Here is a 14,934-nt window from a genome sequence, read left to right on the forward strand (position 1 = left end):
AGGGTACCAAACAGGTAGAGTTAGCCTCACCTCCCCACATAGCCTTGGCTCAGGAAACAAACTTCTCGATCAAGGTGCCCTCTTTCCTACTCAGAAATGGCCCTATGTGAGAGGCCCCAGGTGGGTGTGAGGATACTCACAAGTCCCCCAGCTGAGAGCTGTGCAGTTGGAGTTTTTCCTGGTTGAAGAGAGGGTTGCCTCAATGAGACCTTGGGCCTCAGAGAAGAAAACCTGTTTGTGCCTACATGCCTAAGAAGCAGTTCAGAATACTCTGCCTTTCTGGAGATGGTGGGAATCGATGCTCAGTAGAGTGCCATCTACTGACTATAGTTCTACTGGAGGACTTTAATGCTCACGTATGGAACGATGGCGATACGTGGAGGGGAGTGATTGGGAGGAACGGCCTCCCTGATCTGGATGTGAGAGGTGATTTATTGGACTTCTGTGCTACTCATGGATTGTCCATAACGAATACCATGTTTGAACACAAGGTTGCTCATTAATGTACTTGATACCAGAGCACTTTGGGCCAAAGATCGATGATTGACTTTATAGTCATCACACTGGACCTAAGGCCATTTGTTCTGCACACTGGATGAAAAGGGGGGCAGAGCTAGCAACCGATCACCACTTGGTGGTGAGTTGGATCTAACATAGGGGACGCTGACCGAATAGACACGAGAGGCCCAAACTAGAAGAAAGTTGACTGCTCTCTAGGTGAAGGAGAGTAGCTGCCCTTAGTGGATGAGTTCAACTACCTAGGAGTCTTGTTCACAAGTGATGGCAAGCAGGAGCCAGAGATTAACCAGAAGATTGGTGTGGCAGTGATGCATGCCCTGTACCGATCCATGGAGGTGAAGTGGGAGTTGAGTTTTCATACGGAGCTCTGCATTTAGTGGTCTCTCTACTTCCCCATCCTCACCTATGATCATGAACTTTGGGTAATGACTGAAAGGACGAGATCACAGGTACAAGCGACAAATGAGGTTTCTCTGCAGGGTGGGTAGGCTTACCCTCCAAAACATGGTGAGGAGCTCAGCTATTCGGGATGGCCTCAGAGCAGAACCACTACTCCTCCAGATCAAGAGAAGCCAGTTGAGGTGGTTCCGGCATCTGATAAGGATGCCCCCTGGGAGGCTTCTGTCGGAACTATACTGGGCACATCCCACAAGGCTAGCCAAGGACACACTGGAGGGATTATATTTCCCAACTGGCTTGGAAATGCTGGGGAATCTGCCAGGAGAAGCTGGAACCTGCTGTGGAGGAAAAGGAGGAGATCTGGGCCTCCCTACTCTCCATGCTGCCACCACAACTTTCACCAGGAAAAGCAGCATAAAGGAAAAAAGAATAAGAACCTGTCCCACACTAATCTCAGTTTAAACTATCACCACAGGAAAAAGCAGAGAAGATATTCTTGGCTATAGTACATAGTAGATAATTTCTGCTCCATCAGATTTGTCGTCAATTCTCTTTAAAGTTCTGTAATTTTGTGAAACAGTGAATATGCTTGTGCTTTGCAACTGAGAGATATGAAACCACAAATAAAACCCTTCAACCATTTAAAATGGATATCAACTTAAATAATATCAGTGTAAAGTATTTAGTGTTACCAATTAACACCCAAGATTAGTACAACTAAGATATCTACACGCATTTTCAAGTCTGATTATGAAATGCATTTGATGACAGTGATTCTAGTCAATCAAACCATCCCCCATTTGTGTTTCTTTCCCACAGCAATAGAGGTGGGAGAATTTTTTTTCTTTTAAAACTAGCAAAGTGATTGTAAAACCACAAGGTCTGGCCTGGGAACATGGGGGCATACACAATATCTAAATCGTCACTCTTCAAAAGTTGACTAGAGTGGGAGAAATTAGCTTCTTACTAGGTTGTTGCCTTCTCCCATCATCTCCAGTTGTTTCATATTTAACTCAAAAGATTTAGACTTCCAGTAGTAAACTGTCCATTTGCAGGGATGTTTTTAACAAACGATTGTCTGCAGTTTCAAAATACAAAGATAAACTACAACAACAGCTTGGGCAGGCTTTAAGGCTCAAGGTTAGAGATAACCAAGTGAAAAAAAATGCCCTATGAATAATTTAGGTTTTTTAAATTCAGGTGCCTCAGTCTGGAGTGACTATTTCCAATGGTATGGGTTGGGTCAAATCAATATGTAGTTTCTTAATCAAAAATTTATAAAAGAAAATGTGATTGGAAAATAAAGAAACATTTTTGAGCTTGGTTTCACATTATGTGATCAGTAGATCAGGACATAACTGGTGTAGCTTCAAGCTGACAGGCATGAATAGAATCACCCAACTGAGGACCATCACAAAAGCTAGGATGTGAACTAGGTCCACTGTTTTAAGTTACCCTTCCAATTCAAAGCTGTCATTCTGAAGTGACCGACTTAAAATAACAAAATGATGGACTGGGAGTCAGATTCCTGAGTAGAGGTAAATTTTGCAACTGAAGAGGACATCAGAAACCTATACTGTGTTTTATGTAGACAATAGAAGAGTATAGGACTTTTGCCCGCTTCTATAATCCCAAGTGTGCTGTTAGCCATGGCCTCTGCAACGAGTACAAATTCTCCCTGAACATGGTACAGGTTATTCAACTGTGCAGCCATTTAGCAATCATTGTTGATAGCGCTCAATTTTTTCCAGCTTCTGGTGTTCCATATATTTAGCCTTTCCTGCATAAAAGACAGTTAGTGTCTTTAAGAGGCTGGATTTTGTAGCTTTTACTCCTTTTTCCTAAGTCTGTTTTGAGAGGAAGCAGGGAGGGCACTCACCTATGTCTAAAAAGGACAGACCCCAACTCATATAACCATCAGTAACTCAAAACTAATCACTTTGGGTGTGGGGGAGAGGGGTGAGAGAAGAGATACAGAAATTGAGGAAGCAGGAAAAGTATAGGAACCACAGAACATCCTATTTAATTTTAATGAGGTTAAAGGAGGAACCTCAACTTCAGAGAGAAAAAACCCTCACCCACTTGACAGGCCTTAGCCATAAGTTTCAGCAGAACTTCATCTTTGATTTTAAAGAGTGTCTAGCCTTTAAGAATGCTAAAGTAACCTTACAAACCCATGCAGCATTAGCTTCCTGAATCTGCATAAAGTTTCAAGTATCTGCTGCTGCTCATCATTCCACTATCCTGATGTATATAAAAACAGGACTCCAGGTTACATTGCTGCTATTCAGAAGTCTACTGACAATAAAATTGTAAATATGCCACATCCATGCTGCTGCATGGAAACGTTTAAAAGAAGGAAGCCCTAGTGTCACTGATGGAAAGGATTAGCCTGAAAATAAATAAATAAGGAAGCAGGAGGCTTAGAATTTATGAGAACCATCCTGTTCCATCTTTCCAGAGCCCCCTACCTGTGACCTGGAGTACATCTGTCGCAAGACTTTGGGGTAAGGAGGCAAAAGAAGATCTAACTGAAGGGAAAAAAAACAAAGCTCCTTCCTCCTGACTACTAGAAAAGGATAGATACATCTTCAAAACTTGTCTGACACCTACTAAGTACAAGTGGATACAAAAGATACAGCCTTTTCTCTCCAAAACGCAGGAACAACAAACCGCAACAAGCACCATGTCAGCAGCTGAGGGAAGGCAGAGTGGGAGAAATGAGCTTCTTACTAGGTTGTTGCTTTCTCCCATCATCTCCAGTTGTTTCATATTTAACTCAAAAGATTTAAACTTCCAGTAGTAAACTGTCCATTTTTTTTCTAGTCACACTTAAGTGTTTCCAGCTACTGCTCTAAATAAGCAATTCATAGAAGCCCATTCTGTGAAAATTCCACCAGTTTTTCCTCCTTGTAGCCAAGTAGTATTCTACTCTACAGTTAAACTATTTCAGAGTTGTATCTTCACAACAACTAGTGCAGGTATGTGCCATGGAACATTTTCAGGAATTAAAAAGTATTTGGTTGAACTAACACATGTCTAGCTATAGGGGTTTGGGATTTGAGCACCATGGTGATAAGCCTACATTTTCTGTGGGATGGCATCTATCTTGCCCAGCGGTTGGCTAGCACTTCCTGATATTTAAAAAAAAAAAAAGATAATTTTGTTCAGCACACTGGAGGAAGAAAGTAACTGAGAATTAAGTCCTAAAGTACCACTTTAAATCACTGTGTTTCCAGAGGGAAAGAACAGGAAAAGTGCCTTGTAAGGAATCCTTTGGTGCACAATCTAAAGGTGTTATTGAAGTATCACACAAACACAAATGATGCACTGTCGATCTCATTTAACAGGAACACTCAAGAACACTTTCTGGATGCTAGACCACAAACTTCTGCCCCCACCCCTTTTTTTTTTTTGGGCTGCTTCCCCATGGTCTAACAACTGACCAATCAACTTGTTATTCAGAAGCACTAACAGAAAGCAAATTTAAAGGGTAGAGAAGTGTGTCCTGCAGAACCCTCTATCATCCCAGTTTATTACTGCCTTTTTCCACCCCGTGTTAGCTCAACTCTTCTTTCAGGTCTAGACATTGCTACCTTGAAAAAACATTAAACTTTAATCCCAAGTCAGATAGTTCTTCAAATGACTAGACACGACTATTTCTTCCAAATAAATTTGCCCCCGATGTCTTCTGTGTAAAGTAAAACATTTTGATGCTACTGTGTGGCTTCATGGACTCAGAAAGAGAAGCACAATGTTACTTCAGAAAGAACACCTAGTTCACACAGAGTGAAATAAGTTATAAACAATGACCCGGATCTCGTTTTTTGCATGACAGAAATATAAAATGGAAGTAAGGGCCTTGTCAAGTGAGATGTAGGAAAAGGAATCACATTAGAAGACTCCAATACTAATTTCTAACTTCTGAGGTTGGCAGCAAAGTCAGATATGCTAGAAAAGGTTAAACAAGTTGTTTTTCTGTTATTTCTATGTAAGTTGAGATGAAGTCCTGAGGAATTTTTGGAATTTTTTGGCATAAAGAACAGGAATGCCACTTAGATATGGAAGCAAGCTATTAAAAACAGCTGAAAGCTATTAAGACCTATATACCAGGATTGCCATACTCATCCTTTTGCAGCTGCAACATAGTATACTTCACCTCAAACAGAGAAGCTTCCATAGCACTGAGTATATGTAACAGTAATTCTTAAGCTGCTCTTACTAAAAGACAGGTCTATAGAAGTTATACAGCAATAGAACTCTGCTAGCTAAAACTGTGTTCATTAAACAGTTGCCAAGCACAGTTCTTCCAAAACAATACTGAAGTTTTCAAACACAGCTGTTAACACAATTGTAATATTGCTTCCATGTCCCATATTTACTTTTTTTTTTTTAATTATTAGCAAAAATATTAGAGAAGCCCCCTTCAGGAACTCTATTGTACTGTTTCTGAGCATAGCTATAACATTAATGTAAGACCACAATACGGTTGTAACCTAATTTATAGTCACACTTGTCTGGCTGTAGCCATGTTTGAAAATTATCATAAAAGGTTACTGTCAACAGTGCTGCAGAGATTGTGTTAAGAGTATCTGTCACTAATGGTGAACGGAAAAGCCAAAATTGTGCTGCTACTGTTTTTATGTACAAATAGGAACTTGGTACTACTTTTAAAAGTGTGTACAGTATGTCTTTAAAGTGTTTAATGACTTTAAAGTGAAAGAAAGTGCTTAGGGGGTTCAACCACTAAGCACAGCTTGATTACTGGGAGTACACGGTTGGAGTCAAGTTCATAAATGATGCTCCTGAACTGTTGGCAGGATTCTTAAGTACTGCCATGGTTACTTGGGGGGGGAAAAAAAGTCTGAAAAATTCTACTCACTAGTAAAATAAAGAACTCGTCTCTCATTTTCTTCTGTTCTTCGAGAATAGCTAACATTGTGCCTCTAAACCTTTAAGAGTATCAGACTCTTAGTAATTATTTCTCAGATATCTGAAAAAATTATTTGAACTTTTACTAAGGGGAGGAAAAAGTAGTCTCTGTAAGGAGTATATAGAAAATATTTTTACTACAGAACAATTTTGGACCTACCATTTTCTTTGAAACACAAAAGCCTCCCCAAAAATTGAGTAAATTGAGGGTGACCCGCAAATAAGTGAAAAATTGGGCTAGCACCCTTTTGTTTGCTTACTTCTTTGGCGTGCTTAAGGCAGACTTAAAAAAAACAGCATTAGCAACTGAAGTCTCTCGCTCTCTTTTTTAAAATAAAATACAAGACTCAAAGCTAGAGAATTATTGAAACAACAACTTCACAAGTATCAAGACAGTGAAAGCTAAGCTATAAGCGAGGAAGGTTTCTTTTTTAGTTTAAGTGTTGAAGAAAAAAAAACCGTTTGTTAACACTGTCAATGACTGCATATTGTCAAGAAATTCTGCAGAAAGTTTTAACACTCTCCTTAAGTTAAAAAGATGAGGGACAAGGCACCACAATACACATGCTTCAAGACATACCAGAAAACCAAGGAAGACCAGTCCTGGCATTCCTGATGTTAAGGTATAAACTCTAGCAAAAAGGAGGGACAGGGGAAGCATACTTCTCTCTTTTCTGAAGAAATTGTAAAATCACCTCCATGTTAAACGATGAGAAGTTTCTTGTTACCAGGGTACAGCTTTTTATTTCTTGTACCATTAATACTGAGATGCACAGCAAGTGTATCCAAGAGCCATAGGGCCCTGTTTTACTTCGTTTTCCTTTTTTAAAAAAGCACTTGCTGAATTTAAGTATACATATATTTATATGTATAGCATGTTAAAGGACCACTGACAGCTTTGAGGTATCTATTTAGTTTCCATCTTACTCTCTGTGGTTTGTACTGATGCGTACATTTCCACATGTGATTATCTCTTGGGGTAGTCACTGTGATTTAGTAATGAGTACTAAAGGGGAAGGTGGCATGAGGAAGAGGCATTAATCCTTTTCCATACTCATGTTAGAGTGAAAGATATTTCTCTTCCTTCCATAAAAAGGGCTGGATTTTGATTTAGAAGAGGTGAGGGAACCCAATTTAATCTGAAATCAGTATTTAGTAAGGCAAAATGCCCCAAAATTACAGACCCTAGACCCAGCTCTTGCAAGACAAAATGTGACCTTTTCATTTGAAAAAGGACAGATGATTATGATGAACTGGTGTGCACCTAACTTTAGCAATTGCTTTTAGACCAAGATGTTGACTAAACACACATTAAGAATAGCTGGAGACTTGCAACCACAATGAAGAAATATCAAATAGCAACCTTAGAATTAATGTGTAAAAGTCTCTTCACACGGGCCAATATACTTAATAAAAGTGGGGAAAATAATTTTATTCTAACTTCAGAGTTTAAAAAATATTTAAAATGTTGCCATGCTAGATTTCATGCTACATAAAAGCAACATGATCAGAAGAAACACTACATCTGCCTCTGCGTTCATGTTATTTCACATTAAGAAGCTTAAGTAATCTTAGAAACTTTGAACTGTAAAAATAGTCACATTTCTAAGTGGATGTATTAACCATTTATACAGCTAGATTAGGAATACTTCATGAACTCTGAAGTACTCAACGGTTACACAGAAATACTTGCTATGACACTTTAGTTATTCTGAAGACATTAATATTTTACAATGGCTATGAAATGCATTCCATAATATTTTAACCAGCTTCTTGCTGGCCTTGTACAAGTTATTTCCATTGTCATGGACAAAATTAAAATTCACTTTCAGGTCTACTGTTACCAAGACCAACAGAGGCTAGAAGTACTCCAGGGAGGTTTGCCCTGTGTGGGTCAAGAATGCTTGATTGAGTAACAAGTAGGATAGGCAGGTTCTGCACTGTGCTGTGCTATCCTATCCTCTAATCAGGCAGGGTGAAAAGAAGAGACCTGATGAAAATAAAAGGTGCTTTAAAATGCAACAAGACTAAAGAGTCCCCTGTAGAAAATGTTCCTGGACTCAAGAGCGATTTGCTTTAAGAAAATAAATAAATAAATAAAAATAAAAAGGAAAGCTTATTAAAATTGAAGGTCATACTTTCATAGAGAGGCTCTCAAGAAGGGCTTAACTACTTCAACAAAAGCCATCATGATTTTGTTAAAAAAGTGGTATCATTTTTCTGATATTAAAAAGTGTCATGCTGTCTTTAACGTGTTCTGCTGTTCTTCTGTTTAAACAGATGCAACTCTTTTGGTTAATCTCTGGCAGTAATCGCCATTTCACAGCACATTCAGCCCACACAGAACTGATCAATAACACTACAGACACAAGACTAGACTGCATCCATTTAATAACCACAAGGAAATGTATCATTCAGCAAAATTCTATATATTACAGGGGTCTAATTTTTTTAAAAAGCTTTGTTGTTACAGAAAACTAGCCGCCCAGCTATGGGGAAAAAAATGAAAATGTTTTCAGATAAAACCAGCTGTCAAATCAAAATAATACCACCAAGTAATTTTACTTACACATACAACACTACATAAGCAAAGAGGAATAAAGGAGGGGGGGGGAAAAGCAATGTAGAACAAGTTGTAAAACTAAAAAAAATGAAAATCAGTTTCAAGACCCAGGATCAGTGGATCACAGTAGCTCTCTGAGAGAAGGATAGTTTCAAATAAATGTAATTGTATTAAACAATTTCCAAACACTGGTTGCCTACCATGAAAAATGCTTCTACAAGCCTAAACAATTCTTAGACCACTTTATTTCATGTGACTAAAACTAGTAATTTAAAACTGGATTTTTGTATCTAAAAGTTATAAAACAGAACCATGTATTAGGTAGCTAAGAAAAAGTTAGGTTTTGCAAAATATCTAGATAGTGATTTGAAGCTTACCTCATTCTCTTGCTACTGTGCATATACACAAACACACAGCTCCCTCTCCATACAGCACGATAGTGCTTTCAGAATAGTAACTATTTTTAAACACACTAATGGACTGGGAAGCTCACTACTGAGTACCCCAAAATAAGATCTGATCTAAATGAAGTTAGAGATGTGACTTGGTTATATTTTCCTGACCATTTTAAACATGAGAACACTCAATTAAATTACAGTATTAGTCTAAATGATTAGCTTTAAAGTTACTCCATTAATCAACTCTGCAGTGGACTAATTTAAAAATAATTTTAAGTTTACAGACTGCATACGTTAGAAGTGCTGAACTGTGGTATTTTAAGATGAACACAATAGCTGATATCACCACAGTTGTCATCTACAACCACCTTATCACTTCAAACAATTAAACACTGTCAACGAGAAACTATATTCCAAGTCAAATATCCTCAGAAAGGGAAAGCTAATCGAAGTTTGCAAATCTTAGCTAATCCCACAACCTCTGGCCCCATAATGATACCTTTAAACTGACCAAATTACGTTTACTTACCTGAAGAACAAGAGATCAGAAAAACAGCAAACGCCAACTTGGTAGCAGCTCCCATTTTCGAAATACAGTTAGAACATATAGGTGGTGTTTCTACTGTCGAGTTTCCTGGTTCTTCCAATTAGAAAAAACCCACCTTTAAATTTAACCGTTATAAAGCAATCTAAGCCAACATATTTGGAGTTTAGAGTGTTCATAAAACAAAATCAGACATATTTAGATTCTGACGACCCCTCCAGCTCCTTCTAATGAGATCCCCGATACAGGGGTGTATATGTTTGGAGAAACATTTCAAAATACACGTGTCATTTGGCTTCTGTACAAATGATGGAAAAATGCAATTCAGGGGGGAAAAAAAAACCCCACATACACACGTTAAGAATCCATAAAAAGTCAACAGCGGAAACCGTCTTTTAGGAAAAGAACCGAGTCTCAGAGCACAGTTCAGCTTTTTTCCCCACGTCAAGCTCTGTAAAGTATCCCTCGTCGTGTAGGACTGGGCAAGTTGTACTGAAACTAGTAAACAATATATTTTCGGCCTCACTCCCGTTATACATGTAGTGTTTGAGCAAGTAGTTCCATCTCCGTTTCTAAACTCAAAAACAAGTAAGCCACAGAGAGAGAATAGTAAACTTGTCAGTTTCTTTATAAAATTGTCTAAAGTAAGTTACCAGCCACACGTGGGCAACAGTAATGTTTAATAATGCTGGGAGCTGTAGAGTGACCAGAAGAAAAGGACGGGGAGAGAAACAACAGCTTGTAACAAACAAGCCTTCACAGTTCCACAAAGGTAAATCTCTGGGCTTCCCTTCAGTCAAAGAAAGACACACGTTTCCCCTTCTCTCCCCCCACCTCCCTCCTACTTTCACGATCCTCTCCTTGTCCGTTCAACACAGGCTGTACATTTCAGACATTCTTGCCTCTACACAGAATTTCAAACTCCTTTAAGAATTCTCTCCAAGAGACTATATTTGGTGTTTAAACAGTGAAGAGTGGCTGAAAAAAAATGCAGTCTCCAGCCGCTGGGAAGGAGGGTCATCTATGGGCTCGTGGCAAGTCTCTTCTTCCTTGATTGCTGTGCTTCTAGGAGAATTCCGCTTCTATGGAGGTGGAGAGGGTATCAATATTATATACACATGATTGGTTGGATGTGGCCAGTATCTCCGTGTTTGCCGGGCTGGTGACAGCTTTCTTTCTCCTGTGAGCTGGACTTGTGGCTCTTCTGTTTGATGCACACCCCTCTCCCAACTCCTCACGGATACATTTTTTCTCCCTGCCCCCAACGTGGTTAGAAGAGACAAACCTGGACAATTTCCCACTCAGTCCAACTTTTGCTTTCGTAGGAAGAAAAACTCCCCAATGGGTGGGGGGTTGAACGCCTGATGAACTCTTACTGCCTTTTCCTTGTGCCTCCCACACCACGTACCAGGCAAGCCCTGGGCAGAGGGTTAGAAAGGGGGGAGGGGAATCCCCTCTTCTCCCCCTCCCCTAGCTCTGTCCCCGGCTCACTCCTTGCTCTGAGGAAACTGCTGCAGGCTCTGACCCTCTCGTCTCCCAGGCGGCGCGACGCACACCAACTTTGCCCTCCCCAGAAGCGGAGTTTAGGGGTCGGCGAAAGTGAAAGGCCAAGCCCGTAGCTTTTCTCTGGGCGGCGACGGACGAAGGAGCCGGCTTTATCGTCCCCAACGTCCAGCTGGCAGCTCCGAACGGCCCTTCGTACCGTACTGCTGTTGCTGCTCGCCTGTGGTAATTTCATATCTACCCATTCACTGTGTGGCGTGCAGAACGAACCCAAGATGGCGGCGCCCGGGCGATTGTTTTTGTTTCCTCTCCTGGCTCCCCTCCCCCCCTTCTCCCAATCACGGCTGCCTGTCGCGCGACTCGGTGCGTGCGCGAGTCGTCCCCAATTGACAGCCCTCGGAACCACTCAGGGCGGAGCACATGACCTCGCCTTGCCGGCTGAGGCGGGGCTCTGGCGCCCCTATGCGCGAGGAGAAACGCTCCCGCGCCTCGTTTCTGCGCGCCGCCCCCTTGCTCGGTGAGTGAGTCCGCGCCTGTTCCTAACCGCCTCCCCTCCTACTTCATGCCCCTGGACTACACGGGATGCTCTATTGGGTGCTGCACCCGTCACCCTGCCACACCCTTGCTTAGTTTATCTCCTCTCTTCTCCAGTTTGCCTTTCCAAGTGCAGTCAGAGGAAAGAATCAGAAGATTCGGGTTGGAAGGGACCTCAGGAGGTCATCTAGTCCAACCCCCTGCTCAAAGCAGGACCAACACCAACGCTTTAGCATTACTTCCCGCCTCCCCCTTATCACGGTTGTCAACTTGTCTGGTGTCAGATCTCTGCCCAGACTCTTCAGCCTCCGTGTGCTGCCCCACCTTTGAATTTTTATTTTTAATAGTTTGGGCAGATGATAATGCTTATTTTTAAGCTTTTAAAAATCCATTTAAATGTTTGCAGTTGATGATTATGGGGTGGGGGGGTCAGACCCAAAAATTAATAGGTTTTTAATTACATCTATTGTTGCGATACAAAAAGTTAACATTTGTAGCTGTTAAAACACAAGTTGTCAACGTCCCATCAAAATATACAAAGTAAATAGCCTTAAAATCAAACTCTAATAAACTCCCAAGCAGCATTCCTCTTACTTTGATGTTTGACCGCCTGTAAATTTCTTTTATCCATGGATATTTGGGGAGGGTTGCATGTGTATGGTGAAATTGATGTTTACTGACATTTACCAGTAAAAATCTATTCCTAACCCTGGCCATCTGGGTTTTACCAGTGCTATTTTTGGTTTGAGAGGGGGGAGGAAAGGAGCAGCAGAAATGGGGAGGAGGGTAGCTTGGTTTTCTCCTGTCTCCCCTCCCCCCATTTTTGTTTTGTTCTTTTTAATTCATTTTAGTTTTTCCTCTCATCAAAAAAGGCCATAGCAGGCCCCAACCCTTTTCCTTGGAGGCCTTACTCCTGGGCAGTTGTAAGGAACAATAATCTGTCCCCCGTCACCCACCTACTGTCCCCACCATGCCTTACCTTGCCAAGAACCCTAGAAAGCTGCTAGAGCCACAGAATCAAAATCCTGATATTGACTTAAAAATCATGGATTTTTAGAAAATAATAAATGTTATTTTTATTCTTCTTGAGCCTTTTAGGGTTCATGTTTTCAAGCTTTCTCTGCAATCACAGAGCTAGAAACTTTCCATTTTTGAAATAAATGCTCACATCACATTCCAATAATCACATGACTCCAAGAACTGAGGGTTCAAGGAAAACAGAAAATATATCAAAACTTGGGATAAAATTGTAAGAGTTAGTAACACTAAATTATCCACAGTGGTTGCCACCAAATCCTTCACCAGCATGAAGGGTCCTGCTTCTCAGACTAGGGCATATGCCCAAGTGGTTGCAAAGTCTTCAGCAGTTGCTGTCTCTCATTCCACTAGCAGGGCCCAAACTTTACTGGGGGTATGTCTTAACTGAAGAAAAAAGGGGGTATGTTCTTAACTTGGGTTAGCTAACTTTGTTTAGGTACCAGTCAAGACACAGCAACTTGACTTTTAACTCAGGTTAGCAGCATCAGTTAAATTTTATATGGGAACTTGCATCAAACTCAAGCTGCTGACCCAAGTTAAAGAATCAAGTTGCCTTCTTTTCACTGCTGTTTTAACCCAAGATAGCTAACTTGAGTTAGCTAATCCAAATTAAGAACAAACCTTTTTTGCAATGAAGATATATTCTGTGAAGCCTGACTGCCTTGCCCCTTGTGGATGTGTCAGGGGCAGCTCTAGGAATTTTGCCGCCCCAAGCACGGCAGGCAGGCTGCCTTCTGTGGCTTGCCTGCGGACAGTCCACTGGTCCCGCGGCTTCGGCGGACCTCCCGCAGGCGTGCTGAAGCCGCGGGACCAGCGGACCCTCCGCAGGAACGCCACCGAGGGCAGCCTGCCTGCCGCCCCCGCAGCGCCGGCAGAACGCCCCCCGCGGCTTGCCGCCCCAAGCACGCGCTTGGTGTGCTGGGGCCTGGAGCCGCCCCAGGGATGTGTGCAGGTGGCTATTGTCACAGCGGTCTCCAACATGTGTGGTACTGGCAAGTCTCTGTAATTCCTACTGTCAGGTGATGCAACCCAAGAGGTGGCAGCAATGGGGATCTGTAGTAGGGTGGTCCCCTGCTCCTGCCCTGAAGGGCTTGAAACAGCCCAGGAGACGGCTGTGGCTGGGGCAAGAAGCCTGGGCTGATTGGGGAAAGTAGGCTCAGCTGTGGCCATGCCCCAATCAGGCCCAGCTGGCCTCTATAAGAGGCAGTGAGCCAGAGGCCCAGAGAAGTCTCTCTTTAGCTGTAGAGGGAGATGGGCCTGGCTGCAGGGAGCTAGAGCCAGGGTACCTGGGTGAAGCAGGGCTGGGGAAAGGCTGAGGAGCCGGGAAGCTCCAGCCTGGAAAGCCCCAGGCTGCGGCCTAGCAGAAGGCCAAGGAATACTAGGGGTTGTAGAGGGCAGCCCAGGGGTAGGCCAACACAGCAGGTTCAAACCCAACCTTGCCAGCCTCAGCCTTTACCCTGTCTCTAGCTCCCTGCAGCTAGGCCCATCTCCCTCTACAGCTAGAAAGAGACTTCTCTGGCTCACTGCCTCTTATAGGGGCCAGATTGGGGCAAGGCCACAGCTGAGCCTACTTTCCCCAATCAGCCAAGGCTTCTTGCCCTAGCCACAATCCTCTCCTGGGCTGTTTTGACCCTCTGACCGCACTCCTGTCCCTGTTCTTTTATTAGTTGTCCCCCAAACTCAGTTGGGTTTTGAGGTCCTGTAGATCCTCCCCTTAGGCTGGGGGGGATCCTTTAGCAGTGGGCGGGCTTCTGCCTGCCCACTTCCCGGATCCCAATAGGTACAGGATCCCAGTGGATAGTATCTATGTCTCCACTAATGCCAAGATGGTCCTCACAACTGTTCTATGCTGCTTCTCCAATTCAGCCTTCCTGGTCCTCCTCTGCACCCTCAGGAAACTGTTGACTCTAACCACTCATCTTCCTTTTGGCTTGAAGGACCCAGGCCTTCACCAGTTATTATCATTTGTATTGTGATGAGGCCTAGTCACAGACCAGGACCCCATTGTTCTAGGCACAAACACAGAACAAAAAGACAGCTCTTGCCCCTAAGAGCTTGCAATCTAAGGGCTTGTCTTCACTATGGGGATAAGTCGACCTAAGTTACACTACTCCAGCTACATGACAAGTGTAGCTGGAGTCGACATAGCTTAGGTCAACATACCCCAGCATCTTCACTGTGCTGCATTGATAGGAGACACTCTCCAGTCAACTTTCCTTACTCTTCTCGGAGAGCTGGAGCACTGGGGTTGACCAGAGAGCACTCTGTCATCAATTTTGCAGATCTTCACTAGACCCGCTAAATCAATCCCTTCTGGATCAATTGCAGCAGCATCGATCTCCCCATAGTGAAGACCAGCCCACAGTATAAGGTAGGAGGGAACAGGTGGATACAGGCAGGCAGACAGATAGGGAGGACAAAGAGATTATCACCAGTATTCTCCTCCTCATGCCAGGTATCCATTTGGCTGATGGCAACTGTGAAATAGTTCTCGGAGATGCCCT

The 14,934-nt window shown here is 42.5% G+C and overlaps 1 protein-coding gene across 1 annotated transcript in view; it reads right to left on the reverse strand.

Moving 5' to 3' along the window:
• Positions 1 to 11,204, reverse strand: part of ACVR2A (activin A receptor type 2A) — a 108,207-nt gene extending 97,003 nt beyond the window's left edge. The window contains exon 1 of the mRNA XM_039494326.1: positions 9,341 to 11,204. Within this exon, the coding sequence (XP_039350260.1) occupies positions 9,341 to 9,395 (55 nt within the window). The 5' untranslated portion in view covers positions 9,396 to 11,204. The remainder of the gene's footprint in view (positions 1 to 9,340) is intronic.
• Between the last annotated feature and the right edge of the window lie 3,730 nt (positions 11,205 to 14,934).

Source organism: Mauremys reevesii, linkage group 11, assembly GCF_016161935.1.
Source record: "Mauremys reevesii isolate NIE-2019 linkage group 11, ASM1616193v1, whole genome shotgun sequence".
NCBI classification, from domain to species: domain Eukaryota; kingdom Metazoa; phylum Chordata; order Testudines; family Geoemydidae; genus Mauremys; species Mauremys reevesii.